General features: G+C 34.2%; 1 protein-coding gene across 1 annotated transcript in view; it reads right to left on the minus strand.

The window, feature by feature from the left end:
- Window positions 1–22638, minus strand: part of LOC132323660 (kelch-like protein 1) — a 133804-nt gene that overhangs the window by 19322 nt on the left and 91844 nt on the right. Inside the window, exons 6-7 of the mRNA XM_059839124.1 lie at window positions 20094–20318; window positions 7373–7535 (exon numbers count right to left, since the gene is read on the minus strand). Of these exons, the coding sequence (XP_059695107.1) occupies window positions 7373–7535; window positions 20094–20318 (388 nt within the window). The remainder of the gene's footprint in view (window positions 1–7372; window positions 7536–20093; window positions 20319–22638) is intronic.

The raw sequence follows: 22638 nt of genomic DNA on the forward strand, positions 1-22638 counted from the left end.
GTGTTAGGACTAAGTTAACTCACTATGCCTGTCTGGCCTGAAATACCCATGCATGTCCAAATTAATTCATACCATACTAGATTATATGCATATCTATGTAGAATTTATCATTCATTACAAAACTTACAGGAAAAAAAATTATGTAGTAGAGACAAGTGGCTTCTTATTACAAAACCTGAATGACAGACCTTATCACAAATTACAGTCATTCCACTTGTACAACAGTCAACAGCCAGCTAGTCTGAAAATATTCCTGTGTGGGTGATGGATGAAGAGAAGGGCATAGTGGAGGCATACACACTAAAAGATGTAGATGTGCAGTAAACATTCAAAATAGAAATGTGGCCCAAGCATCTGGGACCCTGGCCACAGTATAGCAAGAGAAAATAGACTCATCAAGTTCCCACTCTGTAAATAGGCAATGTTTTTAGCATCTGTTTTGTCTCCTACCAATGACTTAGTTTCTGAAGAAGAAGTCATCCTAGCTGCATATGCATCTGCCTTGGACTGCAGGAAAAATAGTGGCTTTGCAATAAAGATTCATTATTTCAGTGAAGATTCATTATTTTGCTTTTCTCTTATAAGAGCGAGATATATTTATCTAGTTTGTATCTTTTTAAGGCTAGCTTAGCCCCACAGAAAGAAAAGTAGACCTATGCAGAGTGTCTCTCTTTACAGGCTGGATGTAAAATTACAAGTTAAATCTTGCTTGAGAAAGAGAGAATACGATGCAATTTGAATTAAATGGAACATTCACTGAGCTGCATGAGACCCCCATGTAGGATATATGAATTTGTGTGCAAAAGCACAAAAGATCAGAGCAGGGCACTGAATTAGTAATAAGCCTTAATGATTCTGCGAAGAGAAAATGCCACAGATAGTTTATTATATGATGCATGAAAGCCAAAGGAGCAGAACTCCTGGAGGAGGCTGTAATCAGCCATACAATCAAGTTTTTTAGGTGGCTATATGAATGTAATACATTCCTGATCCTCTCATGCCAAACACTGAACTACTATTAAGGACTTTGTGGAATTATTAACCTTTGTCTCTCCAAGGTCAGTTCAAAGCAATTATATTCCTGGCGAGTGACTAACTATAAGATGATTTTGAGAACCTTTCTTATGCTCACACAAATTTGGTTTGAATTTTGGTATTTTTCTTAAAAATTAAGGTTCATCAGGCTAAACTTTTTGATAGTTACTTTGTAATAGTGCATAATAATTGTAAGGGACATATTAAACTAAAGTAACTGCTATTTACAGCAGACGTAATACTGATCTAAATAACACAAGTTTCTTTCTAGTTTTTTTCATTAAATGACCTGAAAACAAAACATTCCACTGTGCATATGCCAACATCTCTGTTGGGCAGTTTTCTGTGTTTCCCATTCAAAATGAAGCAGAGAATAGCTGGGAAAGCGCTGCCAAAACAATAATCCAATTTATGAAAATCCATTACTAAATTAATCCAATTATTGCAAAAGTGGTGGAACTGAATGAATGTAACTGAATATAAATAGATAAATAACTACTAAAAAAATCCCAAAGCTACATAGTTATTAAAGTCTCTCTACCTAACTAGTAAAATTGAAAATGTAACGAATTAATTTTCATGGATGTAAAGGGAAAATAATAAATATGTATACACAAATACATTTTTTAAAAATAACAATTATTATATTCTATCAGTACTTAAGCTGAATTAGTAGAATGTGGAACCTGATCTAAATTCTATCTGTTGCAGTTAAGTAAGAGACAAAATTTGACATTACCAGTTGATAATAAATAATTACTTAAATGGCACAACCAGAAAAGCAGCGGTTTTTTTATGTTGGACTGTCTTTCAACAATAATATGAAAAAAAATCAGTGTTTAAGGCAAGCAGGAAAAAGGACAGAAACATAACTGATGGAGAGAGATGAGGCTTGCCAAATAACTCCAATTTTAAACATGTTGGATTTGATTAAGAGGATCTTTGCTTAGGGGTTTGTTCCTGTAAAGGAAAATATCTCTGGGTCAGCTTCTGCATCTTGCCTGTAGTCTTGGAATTGCATTTTCCTGCTTAAGATAATCAACAGTCACAGGCACAGGGAGTGGCCTGTGGAGTTCACCACACTGGAGTGGGAGGCTGTCTCCCAAAGGACTGCAGCCCATGGAAAGCCCATGATGGAGCAAGGGAAATGTGTGAGGAAGGACTGGCAGAGAGAAGGGTCTGAGAATTATGGTCTGACCACAACACCTATTTCCCCTGCCCCGCACCAGTTAGGGGTGGGGCTATAATGTTATACAATACATAAACTGAGTCGGGGAAAGGGGGGAAGAAGGGTGGCATTTTAAAATTTGGGGTTGCTCCTCACTAGCCAGAATCTATTTTTATTACTAATGAATTGCATTAATTTTCCCCAAGTCAATCCTATTTTGCCTGTGACAGCAAATGGTAAGTAGTCAGATGGGTATTGATGGAGAATAATATTTTCTTGCAGCATTTCTCCTTACTCTTTTACCTTCCTTCAGAGACAAGAAATACCTTCAAAACTTTTCCTTAAATACAAGTAAAATATTATTTAAAAGAATACTCACACAGCTGTATTTCTAAAAGTTAAGATTAAACAATCCCTTGCTTTTTGTCATCTATCATATACCAAAAGTGTTCTGTGGTGTTTAATAAAAACAACAGCAGCAGGGGGAAATATCGAGTTCACTATAGAAAATGATGTGGCAATCAATAAAGGTCAGGACTCCTTTTCCTTGACTCCACAAGACGTTAGCATGAGATTGAACTGCTTGCCAGTGTGTGTCAAAGTCATGATTTTTAGCACTTTAGGCACTGCTGTGATGTTCTACCATTCAAAGTCAGCCTGTGGATCCTACCAACAGCTGAGCATGTTATGCTTTTGTAACACAGATTTACTGATATTCACTAAAGAAATCAAGACTTAAGGGCCAGACTTTCTGCCATGAAAGCTACAGTTGCTTCAAAAAATATTGATAATTTTGAACATACCAGTAGAAACTAAGGAATATTTTTTTGTAATGCAGTCTTTGTGGACATATAATAGAGCAATAGAAAAAAATTTCAGTGATAGTAGTGACACAAAAGTGTTTAGAATAACATTAATCTGTATGATACAGAGAATATCTTTGAGGAGTATGTATTCCTGATGCAAGTGTGTCTACTAAATTTCATTTTCACTTAGCGCTACACCATTAGCATAAAATATGTTTGAAATGAAATTAAATTAGTGGAAAGGTTTAGTGTTGTTAGGGAATGAGCAGTTCATGTATTAGAATTTTTAATGGAAGGATAATAAATAGGTATGTTATTAGCTATAAATTTGGAACCATTTACATTTTAAGTTAATGAGAGGATTAGTATTTATTGGATTGAAGGTGTCGACTAGGTTTTTGTTCCTCTTGAGTTTAAAACCAATAAATTAAGAAAAGCTTGAAATAGTTCAGTGATAATTTCAAGAAGTTTCTGGAAAATATAGACTTTTTCAAACTTTTCATTCTTTGGTGCTTCTAACTCATACTGCAGAAAAGTTCTATTACTTCAGCACTGTCTGCTGACAACTGTAGAACGCTGGTCTTATATAGTTTAAATTGCACACCAGTTACACACGACTTATATGAGCCCCAGAGAAGATTCAAATAAGTCATCGCCACTTTTGACTCACTGCATCCAAAAAGCACCATCCTCTACCAGTTATTTTTTCAAAGTGTAGATCTCCATCCCACATTTAGTATTTTAACACCCATATCTATTGCTGATCTGAGTTCATGCACTCTTTCTCTTCCAGTTTCTGCAACGGGGTTGTTAACAGTAACAAGGCAGAAAGGATGACGCTGTTTCCATATCAGAAGGAATTACTGACCATATTTCATCCCAGGTAATTCTACAGTCATGACAAGTCCTACAACACCTACCAAAATATCTAAAAAATTGATAAAGACATCAAGTTAAAAATGAATAATTTTATCTATAGTAAGGATAACACACTGCACTCTTGTGTTACTGTTTGACTATGAGAAACACTCAAAGATGTAGGAGATGGAATCTCCAAAGCCTCAGCATACATTGTTAGTGGTGCCCAGAACCTATTGTTGACTTGGGAAAACAAAAATATCACTGAAAAGGAAAATTCTCAGATTCCAGTCCTTGGTGTTACATAAAACCACATAACATTACTCTTTATATGAACCAATAAACAGGCATTTAGAACCTGATGAGAGGTTTGTGGACACAATCTTATTGTCCCCATATTACTTTTATTTCATCTCTATTTTCCCAGCTGAACTGCGCCTATTTTGTGCATCAGTTTCTTTGCCAAGTGTATCAGTATTGTTGCTTTTCTTTGGTATGACATGCATTCTTGATAGTCTTGGTACACATTATATGGCCTTTGCAATTTCACTTGAACTTCCTTCTATATGGATGACCAGAATTCCACAGAATAACACAACATAAATATTTCCAATATTAATAAAACTTTATGTATTCTTCAGTAGCATTTCCTTTTATTCCCCCAGATTTCTTCTTTTTTTTTTCTGTGATAACAACATACAAAGCTTTTTTCATCTCTTCTTTTACTTCTTAACATTAATTTTCTTCAGATACAAGGCTTGTTAATTCACACATAAACTATTAAATATACTATTTGTGTTGCTTCTTAAGGTCATCCAAGTTCATGTGACCAACATGAATTTGGCCATTTTGCCATCATGTATTCATGTGGCCAACATGAACCATATGGTATTATTCCCTTTGGTGTCACTTTGAATGATCTGGTAATTTACCTAGCTTGCTCTTGCTGTTATACTCTTTTAACCCAGGACAGATCTGTAAAGAATTCCGGGGGTAACTGTGACATCCTAGTTATTGCGTAAAGTCCTTTTCTTCTTCAAATCCCCATACTGCTCACCTTTTTTTTGTCTTAAGTATTTATTTCATATGTAGCACCAGATAAATTGTTCTGTTGCAATTCTGGTAAAATAAATTTGTCATGTGTCTTTCTTTTTTCTCGAAAAACAGCTTTATCTTTTATTAGTTGTTCTAGCTCTCCTTATAACTAAGAAGACATTTAAGAAAATGAAGATTTCCCGTGCTCCTCATTGAAGGATAGTAACTATTGTATCCTAGTACTCTGGGAAATCTGGAGGTAACAACCAAGTGACCTTTGTGTGGGGAGGGGAAGATACTCCATTAAGCCCTCCTGGGTGAAACAGTACTGCAATTTCTAAATGTAATAAGGCAACAATATTATAGAAAAGAACACTGGCAAATGGACTAAGTTTAAAATTTAAAAAAATTCCAAAACATCAGAAAGTTATTTTTCTGATTTTCTGAGAAATTCAGTAATATTTTATTGCTTTAATAATTAAGTATTTTTCAAATTAGATTCTGATGCACATTGACACAATCTTTTTCATGTTTTAGGAAAGAAGTTGATATAAGAATTTCACTTAAAATTTAAAAATGTATTTCAGTGAAATAATTTTAATTTCTGTGCACCCTGTTTTGCCAAATTTAGACAGTATTGTTTTCAATTTGTTTGAGCAGCAAAATAATTGATAATTTTCTTGCATGGTCTACACAAGTAAGCTTCCAAAACACTTCATTACATTAGGAACTAAAAAGAGGTTATCTGCAAAACAGTCTCCTCATTCAGAGCCTGATGAGATCAGAACATGAAAGCTTTAAGTTTTTTATTTATTTCCATCACAAGCTGATAGAAAAATTTAATTTTCATTTTTCTGCTTAAAATTAATTTAAATGGAAAAAAAATTCAGACAGCTATAGGGCAATGGAAGATCACAAAAGGAATAGTTTCTCACATAAAAACACAAAAGAAGTGGCTATACTTTTTTAAGTCTTTTAAGAACGTCACATTTGAAATATTTAGCATCCAGTATTCATTTTATTTAAAATGCCCAAAGCAGAGTGAGACAGACATGTGCAGAGTAGTTTGTAACACTCCAACAAGCATCTAATGCATTTCATTTATTTACCTATTTAATTCACTGCTGAAGAAAGAAATCATAATGAATAATCAAGAAAAAAATCCTCAGAACTTCCATACTAAAATATTTTTTTCCTTTGCTGAATGTTAAACTCGACATTGTGTTTCTCAATGAGCTATCCATTTCCAATATCCTGAGGAATGCAGCACATGTCAGTTGTGTGGAACAGCAATGTAGCAAGAATAGCACCAAGAATTTGAAAGGTCCCTACATATGTTTTCAAGTTGCTGTTCTTGGCATGTTTTTTAAAGATGGGTACTCAGATAAAAAGAATAAAAATCAATGGCATATTTCTACTTGTTGCAGCGAGACCACTGCTTTTCAGTTTTCCGTGGTGTCCATCCTACCTTTCTTGGACACAGATTGTTGTGGTGTGAGGCAATATCCTGTCCCTCAGCTGCGCCAACTTCTTCCTTCCCTTCCCCCTGCCCCCTTGCCGTCTTCCTAAGCGCTGTCTGTCAAGTTCCACATTCCAGTAAGGGCGTCGTGTGATTGGCAGAAGTTCAAAAGATGCTTCTCAGACCTGGGGTCATTGGCCTGTCCAGGTGTCATTGTCCCCTGAGACCCTCCCCCTCCCACCTGGTTGATGGCTCACCTATCCTTTCCCTCCCCCCTCCCTGTGGGCTTAAAAGACTCTGAAGCCATTCGGTCTTTATTCTGTTGGAGTTGTTAGCGAGATTCAGAGCTCTGTCACCCTGGAATAAAATCTGGATTTAACCCTCCGGCGGAATCCACTCTCTTTCTCTTCACCATCACCTGAACTTTTTCCACTAGAGGTAAACTGAGTTTCTACCTTGCCTAGACTCATTCCGAGTGCCTGACTGCCAGCCAGCCAAAGGTGTCTCTGAGGTGAAACATCCACAGCTGATACGTCTGGTTCAGAGCACTAGTTCTGGACGAGCCGAGGCATGTTCCACCCGGCAATATTGGGATTTATATTCCTATAACAGATAACATCTCTTTTAATTTATAAGTGTTTGATATAAGTCATGCAAAATTCAGTTGAGTATCTGTTAACTGGGAAGCATTAAATATATAGTCAGCTGTGCAAGAGAAACAAAGCTGGAATATTTATGCATAATCATATGCTGCTCTTCATTACTTTACATCAAATTTTCCATGTTTTTTTGTCTAGATGTTGCTTCTGCTAGTCTGCTGCACAGCTTGTGCATCATTGAAACCAGTTTCTTGAAGAGTAACTATTAAAGGGCTATTAAAGCAGCTTTGACCATTTGATCTACTCTGGAACAATTCAATGCCACTGCAACTTAATAAGGGAAAGCAATGATAATTAAGCTTCATTGGTTTTCAAAAGAAGTGTTTCAATTGTGTAAGCACACCCTACTCACTTGCCATTTAATGCTGCTACTCCAACAGTGCTTCTGGCAATTGACATACTTGCCACAAATGTCCACTGCTGACTTTGAGGGTCCCACCTCTCAACTGTGTTCAAATAACTCCAACCATCATGTCCTCCCACTGCATAAATAGGCCCTTCAAGCACTGTGACTCCTAAAATGAAGGAGAAAGTGAGAGAAGATAAAAGTATGTTTCCTCTATCAGTAGTGAAAAATAAAAAAAGTTTTCCAAAACACAACCAACAAATGAACTTATATATTCAAAATGAAAAGGGAAATACCAATTTGAGATTTGATTAATTAAGAATCAACAAACAGGAATAAAATAAATGCCACTTCACATGGCTCCATGAAAAACAGGTCTTGTCAAACAAACTTAATTTCATTTCTTGAGAAGAATGTTTGCTTCAGAGAATAACCTGTCAATGATGTGATCCTCTTAGATTTCTCTTTTCCCTTAAGTTTCTCATAACATTCTGATCATGAATTAGCTCTTTAGAATAGCAGTAAAGCACACAATAAAGTAGGGACTGGATACCTGGTAGATCTCTGATTATTGTCAACCTAAGGGGGATTTCACTGAATGGAATTGCTTCTAGAGGGGTTGAAGTATGTTTTTGCACCATTTTTGTCAATCACATAGAAGAAAACAAACAATTCTTCAGTAGCTGGAAGATTGATAGACTGATACAGAATCAAAAAACACATTTGAAGGCTGTAACAAGTAATAATACTGAGAAATTTAAGCTGCTTCCTCAGTTTCATTCTATCAAAAAAGAAAAAGCCACACACCTTCACAGAAAAATAATTTTGGATATATGAGCACTCTTTTATCTACAGAAAGAAAATAAAATAAAATGTAATGTGTGAAAACTGAAGTCGAACATATTTCAATAAGAAACAATTTTTTAACTGTGAACAGTTTGAATCACCCAGTCAAAGGAATTGATGAATTCTCTATCTCACTGTCTCTTCAGTTAAGCTTAGAAGGCTCTGCAAGATAATTTATAGCTAAGCACCATTTGTTACAAGACAGTGAGCTCAGTAATTCTATTCCATGATCCCAAATGAACATTGCTCTGAAAAATTTCAGGCTAAATCCAGTCCTCTTTCTAAGTCAATGTCTTTTTTTATCCTCACTCCATTTCACACTATTTGAACTCATCAAAAAGTCAGAAAACAATAGATCATTAAAGTTGCAGAGAATGGCTTTGCTTTTTTCTTACAGAAAAGTCTATCTTTAATTTTCAACAATGTGAAGTCTCCCCTTTCTGTGTAGGAACGCTTTGTCCTATTTGAAAAAAATAATTAATTAAAAGCTTATTTTACTTTAAAACTACATTTATCAATGAGTTTGAATATGTTACATGTCAGTGTTCACAGAAAGTGTTCCTGCACTTTGGGTGTTGATTTTTGTTCATCAATATTTTTTAACTTAAAAAAGAAAATAATTCAAAAATCCCTACTAACTCTTAGAAAAATTTTCCTCCAAATGCAGGTTGAACTTTTTCTTTTTTATAGAACTCATTTTCCAACTGTTTTCATTACCTTGCCTAGAAATTCTTTCTATTCAATCACATGTTCCAGTTATAATTTCTCCAGATTATTAAGGTAATTATCCATATACCTCAATATTTAATCTCAGAACACAACCAGTAACGGTATGTGGGAAGAGTGTCAGTGATCACATAAAAATTATGGGATTATATGCTAAAACATGTAGTTTGGGGGTGTTTTTTTTTTTGTTTACTCTAGTATCTAATGTTTTTAAATATTCTTAAATCCTGAACAAAGAGGTTTACATTGTAAAAAAATTTTTTACTATGACTTGTTATAAAAACATGGTTCTTCTTAGCTTTTTCATCTATATACTCTTGATTAAGTGCAAAGTTAAATAGAAAATCAAGTTCTTTTTGGGATATAAAATGAATCATATTCAAAGGAAGTTCAGAAGGGTAAATGTTTTTATACACATATGTGTACACATGATTGGTGTCTAGACAAGCACACAAGCCCTCTCTCACCTTCACACATAAAGAGTGTTGTATTGTTATGCAGTGAATTTCACAAGGAAGCTATGATGCACATAAAAACCTCATCTCATCAGTTTTGAAATTTCCAGTTTTCACTTCCTCAGATAACTTATTTGCACTTTCACTAGGACTGGAAATGTTTTCCTCAATTACTCTTTTTCTCTCATTCAGTATTTAATTTTTTTATTTCAAGTCCTTCATAGTTGAGCTTTAGTCTCATCTATTTCCTGCTGGAAATTAAGTCATTACGATTATTTAATTCACTTTTTGTAGGAAATTTGATTTCCCCTTAATCAAAATACCACTCTTCCTGCATTTTCATGGATTTTCAAATTTTTTTTTAATGACAATGAAAATTGATAAGCTCATTGCATTAATATAATGTTCCTTTCTCTCTGCATTTCTTGTTACAAAGAGAGAAAAGTAACATTTAGTAACTGCACTTTATACAGAAAATAGTCTTCAATGGTTTCTCTGTTCTTCTCATCAGAACTTTTCTAAGTTTATACAATGTAGATAGAACCCTGTGAGATGCTCAGCTACTGCTGATTTTTTTCTCCATTGCAGAAACCAATATACTGCCCTCAGTAGTTTCTGGTGCCCATTTGTGGAAGCTGCTGCACAAACTGTTGCGTCTGCTGGGTTGCATCTCTCTTACCTGTGCTTACCTATCTATGAAACCCCACATTTGATTCTTATGTTTTCTAAGAAGCCTGGTCGGCAATGTTCTAAGCTACACAGAAGTATTTTCTTTCCCCATTAGGCAGTGCTTGAATCATGTGTTTCAAAATATTCTAATGAGTAATAATGGTAGTGTAATTATCTTATATACTCACTTATGTAAGTAAGTATATAAATACACATTTCTTATTAGAGAGACTGTATCTTATATGAAAAATTCATTGAATTCAAGCATTTGAATTCATTCTAGGCTGAGATGCCAGAATGTCTTTGTGATTTTTATATCACAAATATGGACTAAAAGGTATTCCCAAAGGTATTGCTTGTCATGCTCCTTATCATGCAGGATGGATTGCAGTGCACCTCTTCTCTGACTGAAATTACTGAACAGTCCATGATAACAGCTAATGGCAACAGCACAATCAAAATCTTAAGGGACACATTCCCCAAGATCACAAAGCAAAATATTTTCCAGTAAAACTGATGAAGCAAGACTATTCTCTTTTCTGAATGTTCCAGGTCATTTGTTTTAATAGAAGAAAAAAATTAAATTCATTGTAAGTAGTCTGTGTTGAAATGCCAGAGTTCCAATACTATTAGCACACTGTAGAATTCCTCCTCCTTAAAGAGCAAAGGTACTGAACTCTATATACCTTTTACTTTTTTAAATGGTGCAGCCTATTTCTGCTTGGTCTCTTGAGATAAGATTTTTCATCTTTTTGTAGTCAAGATACTGAACAGTGTGTTAGAAGATCAGAGTTCGTTTCAACTTCATGAGACAGGTTTTCATATTCACTGTGTATCCTAGAGTATACTGATGTCACAGTATATAATTTTTTTTTCTGTCATCTCTAGCCACTAAATAATAAACATTCACCTATATTTACACTCAGAATGTACATGTTGAAAAATATCTGCAGGAAAGGCAAATTGCACAGAAGAGTAATGCTGTTGGCTCTTTCAGGAGACTTTGCTAAGAGAAGACAAAGGACAGAAGGCCCTCATACGTTTTCTTCCTGTACGTCATCTTCAACAATTTGGCAAAACCAGTTTAAGCCACAAGAAAAGAAAAAATTATCTTGGATTTAATTTTTCACATTATACTAGTGCTTTGTTGTTTTGTGACAAAAGTAATAATACATTCAGAAAGGGAGTAAGAGAATTACATTAAATAACAAAAGTTATTATTTATCTAAACAAAGAAATTTAAAATTGGTGGAATCATATCTTACTTTTTTAATTTGTAGAAAATAATAATTCTGGCACTGAGGGAGTAATTTGTTCTACCCATCTTTTGATGGATTACTTTCATTTAACTGTCATTGAATAGTTTGGGTTTCCTAGTTCTCATATAGTTGCAGAGCTGAACCAGCTATGAACATCCCTTTTTAGAAAGGAAGCAACTTATTTTCTTAAGGGGAGTTATGTTTTCAGCAATATCTTGAGTAGTTAAGTGCTGTAAGTACAGTGCAGAGAAACCTTAATGTTTTCCTGAACAAAACAAGTGCCTGGAAAATAATTCTTCTAAGCATTTTGACCTAGGAATTTATAAAAGCAAACAGTATTCTTTCTAAACTAAATGAGATCTAAAAAATTAATTGTCTAGTTTGCAATGGCAAGCATTTTCCTTTTGATTGCCTTCACAAAGCTATGCAGCAAAAAAACCTATTATGCCTAATTAGGTGCTCAATCTGTACAGTTCCAATTATTTATACTTGAAGACTGGAATGGGATTTTAAATTGCTTTTCTGTAATGTTACAAAATAAGGGAGCACTGCCTATAATATTTTTAATTCTGCAGTTCCTTATCTGCCTGATAGACTTAATTTTACAAAGTAAAATTTTAAAACGTGTAATTTTTTAAATAAAATAATTGTAAATATATTTTTATACTGACATTTGAATATAAAACGTCAAAGAAAAAATTAACTGTGGTGCTAGCTTTACTGTAGTCTCTGCATTTTGATATTTGCAGAGACGTGAAATCTTAATTTGCAAGAGTATACTTGTATCCAACAAATTTAAATTAGTACATTACCTTTCAAGAAGTTAGACATACACTATATCATGCCATTGAAGGTGAGAAGACAAATGAGTAGTTTGCTGTCCAAGTATGAAACTTGATCAAATAACATCCAGACTTTATTCTACCCTTTTAAGCCCAGTGTTTAATTAGTGTCCAGGTAGAAGCACATTTTTAACAAACTCGTTTCTCACCCATACCCACAGAAGCATATTTGTACAATTATGTATTAATTATAATTAATATTGCTGCTCTTTCTTACTCTATTATTTCCCTCTTTAAGTCTTAAACCACTTTTCTTCCGTAGTAGTGGTATCAAAGAAAGTAAAGTCCAATTTGATTTAAATTATGCATCATGAATTAAATGATGAATTAGCCCTCATATTTAGTTCTCAAAGCCATAATATTAAACTGAGTGGGAAATACAAATACTGTTCTTGGATGCTGCATATGGGACTGCCATAGGCCAATCTTGGAATTTAGTATGTCATTGAATTGGTGAATTGGACCTGACCTACCTTCCTTAGAGAATATTCAGTGACTCAATATTGAAAATACCTATTCCTATGTAAATTAACAAGTATCAAGGATGGTTTAAGGAATTAATGGTAGTATCACTGCCCTCTTGGGCCAGAAGATATTACACTAACTTGCTAATATAATGCAAATTTATAGAAGCAAAGATCAGCCTGTCAACCCTCTGTTTACATACAGTTTTTTCGATAAGACACTAGGTTCTCAATTCTGCCACACTATTATCCTCAGAACATGACTCAGAAATTATTATAAGTGTTGCTGTTATGATTTGTAACTCTTTAGTGAATTGGGTCATGATCTACTACTTAGTAAAGGTGCAAAGTACAAAGAAAAGGTACTTAATAACTCAGAAAAAAAATCCCTCTGATATTCCCCATGATTAGGAGAAAAATCCAAAGCAGAAATCTAATATACATGCAAATCAATATTCCAGAGAAAGTACTTTAAAATGTTCAGCGCTTATTGCAACCCACTGTGAAAGCACTCATTTTTCCTGATATTTCACATGGAACAAAAAAAAAAATCATTTAACTACATGGAGGCATGTAGTCCTGGTCAATGTTGCCTAAGAGAAACATTCCCAAACCAATCTCTTAACAGCTGCTTCTGGGGTAAAAAGTACATCTATATCAGAAGATTGCTGTGCTCTGGTAAGCCAGTGTGTTGTGGAACTCTTCCACTCAATGCTTAGGTGGCGAAACGTTGTGGCGTTTTTGGTTGTTGTCTTTTTTGGGTGGGGTTTTCTGTGCATAGAAATCACAACATAAAGATGGAGAACACACATCTGAACTATAGCATTGCTTTTAGGAGGTGCTGATGTACCTAGAAAGTTTAATCATTGCAGAAAAATAAGATACTGAGAATAGGATCTTGAGTTGAACTTTTATGGGACATGAATCCTTCTCAGCTGACCACTGCTGATCAAAATTATATGATATGGCATCAAAATGATATCAAATTGATGCTGTATGGCATCATGCTCTGGAAATCTGGACTATCACTGCCCAGCTCAGTAGAATTTGGTCAGTATCATATATGTGATAGCATGAAGTGCTGTAATATTTTCAGTTGTGTGCATGCTCTAAGAAACTACTATCTGGAAAAGTTTCCTTTATCCAGCTGTTTGGCACTATAACAAACAGTATGTGAAAATATTATTGTATCATTCAATAATTCTTTTATTTATAAATAGTTGCTCCACAATATTGAGAAATTAATTAGTCATAAGTAATTACAGTTTTATCATATTAATAGGGTATGACCTAATCTGTTGGTTTCAATGCTAATTCAATTCTCTTCATTTTACTGACATTTCTTTCTTCCTGCCTTTTGTCTCCGGCCTCCAGGTTCATATATGCCCTGACATCCAAAATGGAATTTCAGATTCTCATGCATCTGTCTCTGCACCTCTGTACTTTTTAATCTCCACAGAGTGGTTTCTTTTACATACAAAAAACATAAAAAAATCTGTATTTATTATGTTGTAAAATTTAAAAAAAAAAAAATCCGAACCTAGAAAAAATATCTACTTATTTTTGTTGTATGTTAATGGAAGATGTAAATTTGCCTTTTTTGGCTCCTAAGTAGCCCAGGAATGGTGATACATAAAAAGAAGAAGCTATCATGCAAGATAGCACAGAAAGAAGAACAAAGATCCCTTTTATCTTCGACCTTTTTATAGTTTGTTTTACAGCTACCATGAATGGGTGTGTTAAGGCTTTTATTTATATTCCTAGTCTATTTTAATGGTTTTTACTCTTCAAGAATGCATTTTGACAGACTGTAACTCCATAGACAAACATGGTTTTATTGGGGCTTAAGTGCTTTCTAAAATAAAAGCATTACTTAACTGCCATAGCAAAAGTTTTTAAAATGGTAGATGAAAGTTCAGCTCTCAGAGATTTCAAAATTATCTTTTAAACTAGGTCCAAAAAGAGGCACCATTCATCATTAGACTTTCAGTGTTGAGTAAGCAATAATCTATTTTATAGTATGGTTCATGAAAGAGGTAAAACTCAGACAGCCTGTACAGTTAATAGTTTTGGTACTTTGCTGTGAATCTGATCTACTCTGCTCATGAATCCTATAGCCCATGTCTTCCTGGTGGAACTGTTTTAAAAAATGAGTGTTAGTAGCACTTATTCTTCAAAGGCTTTGTTTCCTAACAAAATATTTGGTATAAAATAAATTAGAGGTGATTACTTTCCATTTTCATCTCATAAAATGCATCTTTAATACATATCATTTTATTGCAATTACCTGTTCCTTACAAATTTATAGTATCAAATATGTGTTACCTATGTGTTTCTCCTTCACTTGTTTCAGTGCAATCCAGTACTCATTTTGCTATTATGGATCTATTAAGGTTTCTAGTATCTGATGCTTTTTCTGATATTGCACTGCAGGCTTCTTTTAAAAACTATTGAAATTTGACAAATTTATTGTCAGAAATTACTTCACCAAGAAAGAGCAATGGGATTAAGAATATCTGCTTCATTTCAATATTTATATAGAGAAATGTTATGCAGAATTTTTTTTTCAACTCGTTGCTTCATGAAGGAATAGTTTCACCAGAAATTACTAATCAGTAATCAGTTCTAGTGATGCTGCATTGTTACTGCTAGCCCTTTAAGACATTATGTACTTCATTACCATCTTAGCTTTATTTAAATAGAAATGTTCATAAAAATTTACTGCATTTTTTTTTGTTTAGTTTTGTATCTTCAAAAGTTTCTCAAGAATCAATATTTTTGGCACCTCTCAAATCATACATACATTCAGAGGCATAAATACCCAATAAAACACCATTGTTTTTCTTTTTAAAAGTGCCAGTGCAACTGGAATCTAAGTTATTTTTGCATTACCAGAGTCTCAGTTTCCAGTCTACTCAATAGCATTTGTTGTACCTTAAGAAGCAGGAACTGTTCCCAAGCCAGAGATAATTAAATTCTAAACATGCTACATTTATTATTCCCATGGAAATCAGATTATGTGACCACAGTTGCTCTACTTCACTGTACATATACCTACTTAGGCTGCTGAATCCTACACAAATTCTTAGATCTCTAAAACTGTGCAGTTGTATTTATGCTCTAAGCTTTCACACAATGCAAAATTATTTGATAAACAATAATTCCTTTTGAAAATACAACCATTACTTCTAAAGAATTTCACTAATTTTGAATCAATGAAGTAGTCAACACTTTAATACTTTTAAAAGTAGATAAAATATTTTCTAAATTATCATTTAGTGATTGAAAATATATAGGCTGATAATAAGTAATTTACATATCTAGATTTTTATATTTTTATATTGTTTTTATTACTTATATTTATATGTGTATTTTATTTCTGAGATTTACTATGTAGTAAGAATACTGATAATTCTTCTTCTCTACAATCTTTCCTCCTATTAGTATTTCTCATTACTACTTGAAAGGTATGGAGGTATCCCTGTATTTTTCCCAAGTATTTTTTTTCCCTCCTCTCACCTATGAGTTGGACTCTAGAGCAGAAAGCATGAAAGCTGAGCATCAGGCTGGGTCTAAGAAGCACAGTGGGTGTTCCCTCTCAGTGAAATATAGAAATTGGCCTTCATGCAAACCCATAGTTCAATTTGATATTTTGTAAGCAACATCTGAGATATTCTGGGATACTTTATCTCCTAACTACATGTATTATTCTCTTTCCACTTCTGAATTTTGAACTTAGTCTTTTAGATATTCATTCCTGCACATACCAGTTTCATGACAACCACATTATAAGCAAGTATTCAATATAATTTCAGGAATAAACCTCAGGTCCTTTAAAATTCATTTACATTACATATTTAGTTCCTTCAGAACAATAGGTTGGAGCTTAACCCACCCTATAAACTAAGAATTGGAAATTCTTTAGGTCTTCTGTGACCATTCCCTCTGGGAAGAGTGAATTCCATCCACCCTAGGCCTATACCCTATGTAAATAAATCTAAGGCCTTCCCATCAGTTATTATTATTTTTATAGCTTTTTCACTCAGATGATTGCAACTGGAAAGATTCTCTCTTCCAAGAAAGGAGGAGGAAAAATATGTGACTTGCCTCCACTCTAAGCTGCAAGGGATTTTAAGAAGTAATAAATACTATGTCCTGTCAGCCTCCTTCCCATGCTGATCATCTTACAAATAGGTGTTTGACTATAGATAGTGAGATCAGTATATTTTTAAAGCCAAAACCTAAAATAGAAGCTTAGACACACTTTACATAGTTCATCAAAAGGACAATTTACACCTACCTGAAAAGACTGCTGTTCTCCTCTAGTTATACCGGAAGCCTAATTTTATCACTGTGGCACTTAAATTGTTTCTTTTGTAAAGAAAAGCCAAAAACCATTTTTTTCTAGCTTTTTGGGTTTTGTTTTTTGGCTTTTTTTTTTTATTTAATCACAGTTTCACTGGATTTGATATCTAAAATTCTAATTAGTCTATCATTGGTTCCATTGTTCCCTTCTCTCTCCTCCTCTACATAGACTAAGTTATATTAAGTTCAGCACAGAAATTGAAAAAGTAGATACAATGTTGCTTCATAAAACTGCTGAATTAATAAACCAGAATCTGTTTTAAATTTTTCACATCTTTTTCATTTCAGTTTCTTTCTTCCTTTCCTATACAGATTTTGATTTGGTCTTCCTGTTTGTCAGGTTTCACCTTTCCCATATTTCATTTTTGCCTTTCTCCACCTTTCTGGTCTCTCATTGCTCTTTCATACTCCATTCTGTTTTATGGACTACTCAACAGGGATATTATAATCACTATTACTTTAAATAATAATTTTGGATCCCACAGTCTGCCCTTCCTTTTTTGTACTTTAGCACCACTTATATCAAACACTGCCATTAAAGGAGCTTTCACTCATCTTCAATTGGCAGCTTTAAAACTACCTAACATATGACTTCCTACACTATGGACTTGCACTACAAGGCCTGTCAGCTTCTATTTCCTCATTTCTACATGTATCAACTTCTATCCATATGCTGCTATTGAAGATTGTATGAATACAGGATAAAGTGAATTGTATTACCTGGTTGTGCCCTTAGATACAATGGGGTACATCTGACAAATTTTTTTTGCTGTGTCAACAAAAAGTCATCCATGTAAAGGATGGGCACTTATTTCTATCCTGTATACAAAACCCAATTCAAACCGCTCTAGCATTATTACTACATGGATATAACATAACATAGTTTAGAAAAAAAAAAATAAAAAAAAGATGTATTACTTCAGATTAACGTTTATTACAAAAGGCATTTACTAAAATAACTTTTTGGGTTTTTAGAAAAAATTAAAATAAAAAAAGCAATTAAATTCTATTAACGAAGCTTCTCAGGTAATAATGTGATTAGTACATAATTCCAGATAAAGAACACCTTTCTAATGCCTCCCAAACAACTGTATTTAATCATCCCAATTTAGACTTCTCAGTTAACATGTTGCTTACAAAAAGTCTGAATTACTTCAATGTAAAAATTCAAAAATTATTTTATAATAAGGAAAAAAACCCCTCAAATGGTCAAATGCCTAATTTGTTTCTTTTTTCCTGTTATAGAAAGCATACCAGTTTTTCTCTAGTCACAATCTCAACATTCCTCAACTTAAACTACAAAGCTATTTTTTAAATCTGTTGACCAAAATCATCTGTAAAATTATAGTCCGGAATTTTTTTTTTAATTTATCACCAGAGTTTTCAATCATAGATTCACCTCTTTTGTCACTGAGACAAATATTTTCTCTATTCAACATCTCCAAAATGTTTTACTATTACTTTCCTGTAGTTATAGCTGAAATCCTTGCATTTCTACCACTCTGGGGAACAGCACTGATTCGGTAAAATTCTCGAACACTGGCAGAAAAGACATTACATATTTTTGCATGTAATTCATGTATTTTCTCTTGTATTTTCTAATTTACAATTAAATTTAAACTTGGGAAACAATTTTGAATCAGTGAGATATGTAGCGCCATGATGCCATCTGATATAGATTCCCATTGCTATTTTCCATTGTAAGACTTGTTCAGCAACAGCAGTACGTATGCATATGGGAAGTGTCCAATGACATGAGTGAAGTGTGGGGGTGTTCACAGGGGTCCCAGGATGAGGGAAGAGATGAGAATGTTGACTTCATGTTTTAGAAGGCTAATTTATTATTTTATGATATATATTATGTTAAAACTATACTAAAAGAATAGAAGAAAGGATTTCATCAGAAGGCTAGCTGGCAAAGGATAAAGAATGGAATGATAACAAAAGCTTGTGTCTCTCAGACAGTCTGAGACAGCTGTACTGTGATTGGCCATTAATTAGAAACAACCACATGAGACCAATCAAAGATGCACCTGTTTCATTCCACAGCAGCAGATAGTTATTGTTTACATTTTGTTCCTGAGGCCTCTCATCTTCTCAGGAGAAAAATCCTAAGGAAAGGATTTTTCATAAAATGTGTCTGTGACAGCGAAGGGCAGGAAAGCATGGTCATTTTGTGAGGTATTGATGCCATAGTACAACAAAGTACTTGCTGATTGCAGCTCAGGGGAATTATGGACAGAATAACATCGCATGTTGCATGAGTCAAGGCAGGCAGGCAGGGGGAATAACCACAAAACCACTGCTGAAATGCAAAGAGCAAATTTGTTTCCTATTTATTACCTTCCTAACCAGAGGATGCCAAAGCAGCACCCAGGCAGAGACACACAGGAAGAATCACAATCCCAGCAGGTGGCCAGGGAGTTGCTTCCATCCATTTATCCAGCACCCATGCATGCATAGTTTACCAATGTGCTGGGATCTCCTCTGAGCTTTTTATGACGTCTGTCCCAAAACAGGGAGCTCAAACATGTCCATAAGCCTCTCCATGCACCTGTGTTATCTCTACACAGAAATTTTACTTCCCAAAACTGAAATAAACATCAGCAGGCATAACATATATATGGGGCTCCCACACTGTTATTCTCCAGGCCCTGGCGTTCCAGGCTGAAAGGTCACTTGAGCAAATCTGCCATCTTCCTTGCCATTCTCCTTCTTTTAACACTTTCATCCCCACACGTGTCTCTGGGAGTCTGAGATGTTAATGGGTCAAACATTTGCCCATTTGTGGAGGTGCTAATGTGCTTTGCTATACCAGGGTTTGCACCTCACAAGGTGCACTCTCCCAATAGGGAGGAGGGGAATTTTTGGGTGGGGGTAGACTCTGGTCTGCATAAATCAGAGAGGGGTGACCACGCATCACTGGAGGCCAACAAGAAGCAGACCTCAGAGAAGCAGGATGGTTCTTTATGCCATGTTGCAAAGCCCAGTTCTTGTTACTGGTCAGAAGGCTACCAGAGCTTAAAAGTACTGAGTTTTCCATTAAAAGTTACATAACCAAAAAAAAAAAGTGGCATGTTGAAAAAAAATTTTTTTCTTACCTAAGCCATGTCTGTGAGTTGACATAGGTGGTAACACAGTCCAAGCCTTGGTCTTTGGATTGTAACATTCAACAGTGTTTAATGTCTTTAAACCATCCCGGCCTCCAATGACAAACAGCTTGTCATCGATGACAGCAACACCAAACTGAAGCCTCCTACCATTCATTACTCCAGCCTGAATCCATATGTTTGTTCTGAGATCATACTTTTCAATAGTTGTAGCTCCTGATGAGACATAAAAGCAGAACTACAAATATTAAAATTATAGATGCATTTAAATTAATGCTTGAGATAGCCTAAGAATTTATCCAAAATGTAACCAGCACTTTGTTTTAACATTCACATAACAGTTCTTCACTTTTGAAACTTAAATATTGTACAGAAAAAAATAAATCAACATAATTATGAAGCTTAACTCTTTGGAACTAACCCTTTGGGTTATAATAAAATGTTATAATTCCATGGAAAATAATTCTTTTAGGATTCATTCATTATGTGGAGCCAACAACCAATGAACCAAGTTCAAGCAAACATCATAAAAGCAATAATTTTGTTAGCTGGACTAAAAAAGACATAATTTAAATTCATTTTGCATATAAGTGTAGCAGAGGAGCAATAATGTACACTACAACTGGATGTACTAAATTCCCTTCCAGTTTTATTAAGCCACAAGATATATGAACCAAATTTTGCATTCAATTTAGAGATACATCTTTTTGATCCTAGATTAAAATAAACAACTGTAAATTAATTAATACTTAGGTTTGAAAGAACAAAATATACAGTTAATTTGATACAGTTTCTTGGAGGTGGTGCAGGGCATATTATAAAGATGCATATTCATAAAGTTGTATTGTTTTATATGTTGGATCTATTTGTGTTAAAAGCTAGACCTGTAACACATGAATTCTGTGAAGCTGTTTACTTCAATGGTAAAAAGTACAGCTTGAAAGTTTTCTCATTCTGATTTCAGAAAATTGTACTTGCATAACAGTCTGAATTATGCTCAGCTACATATTTTCTAATATTGGCTAAGTCTGAGTTTCCACAATATTTTATTATATTACATACTGAGAACCTAATCCAGGAGTTCTTGGACTGCTTAAATTCTGTTTATCCAATAAGGTGCCTTGCTAATTTCTAATGATGATGAAGATGAGGATGATAGAATAATACAATACTAACAATAAAAATGGTAATGAGAATAATGACAAAAATCATCTACACAAAGTGAAATAGGTGTCATTCCTATAAAATCATTAGAACATGAATATAATACATTCTAGACTGCAATTCAGACAAGAAGACCTCTTAAATAACAGTAATTATTTTGATTGCAATGACTCTGCAATACTAACACTCAAAATAGAAAAATCTTTAAACAAAAAGATGGTGGAACAACGGAAGGGTATCATCAGCAGAGACTTTAGGATATCTTTAATTGCAGATTTTTGAGAATATCTTTTTTATAATATTTAGACTGTTCTTCATTCCCATACATATGGTCAAATATTCACACAGCTTAGACACTAAAAGAGAATAAAATTCTACATTTCCTAGGGAGAAAACTGGGTATTTCTGACAAAGGAATAGGTTTCTTTTCTTTAGTTCAATTGTCTTAAACATGAGAGTAAAGAGATTTTCTGCACCTAGGAGAGGAGGCAAAATCTTGATACCAATAGGATTTTATGAGACAAATTAGTTTAGCTATGTAAGAGTCAGGTCCTCTGGTGTATATAAAATCAATACCATATTGAAATATTGACTTTTCATCTATCATATATTTTATGGCTTGAATATATTTGCATATGATAGTCTTAGAAGGTATTATTACAATGCCAAATGTTGACATAACAAATTTGCTCTGCAACAGAATAAAAGCAGAAGCTCTAAAGTATCCAGGGGTGCATCAAACACAGCACAAACAACAAGGCCATTGCTTTATCTTGACAGCACCTTTGAGCTACTTTTGCTAAACTCTCCTGTCACTAAGTGGACTACAAAACATCTGTTTTGCCATTTTTTAGGAATCTTAATTCAAAAGGAAAGCAATGTCATTCTTAGATTCTCTCCAAGCCTTTTCTGCTAATTCTATATTGACAAAAATTTGACTTATGGTAAGGCTACTGGAGCTAAGAATTTCATAAACATTAAGGTTTTGGGGAAATTTCTTGGAAATCTGTTTTAGCATTTAAGTAACTGATTATATTTTATGACTTTGCACAGTTGTTCTGTCTTTGCCAGATGATCATTTAGGTTGGAAAAGACCTTTAAAAGCATTCACCCTTTAACCCAGCACTGTCAAATCCTCTACTAAACCCCAAGCGCCTCATCTACATTTCTTTTAAATACCTCCAGGAATGGGGAATCCATCACTTCCCTGGGCAATTCCAATAACACTTGATAACCCTTTCAGTGAAGCAATTTTTTCTCATGTCCAATCTAAACCTCCTCTGGTGCAATTTGAGGCCATTTCCTGTTGTCCTATCACTTGTTACTTGGGATAAGAGGCTGACACCCACCTTGCTACAACCTCCTTTCAGGA

Source organism: Haemorhous mexicanus, chromosome 2 (assembly GCF_027477595.1).
Source record: "Haemorhous mexicanus isolate bHaeMex1 chromosome 2, bHaeMex1.pri, whole genome shotgun sequence".
Classification (NCBI taxonomy): Eukaryota; Metazoa; Chordata; class Aves; order Passeriformes; family Fringillidae; genus Haemorhous; species Haemorhous mexicanus.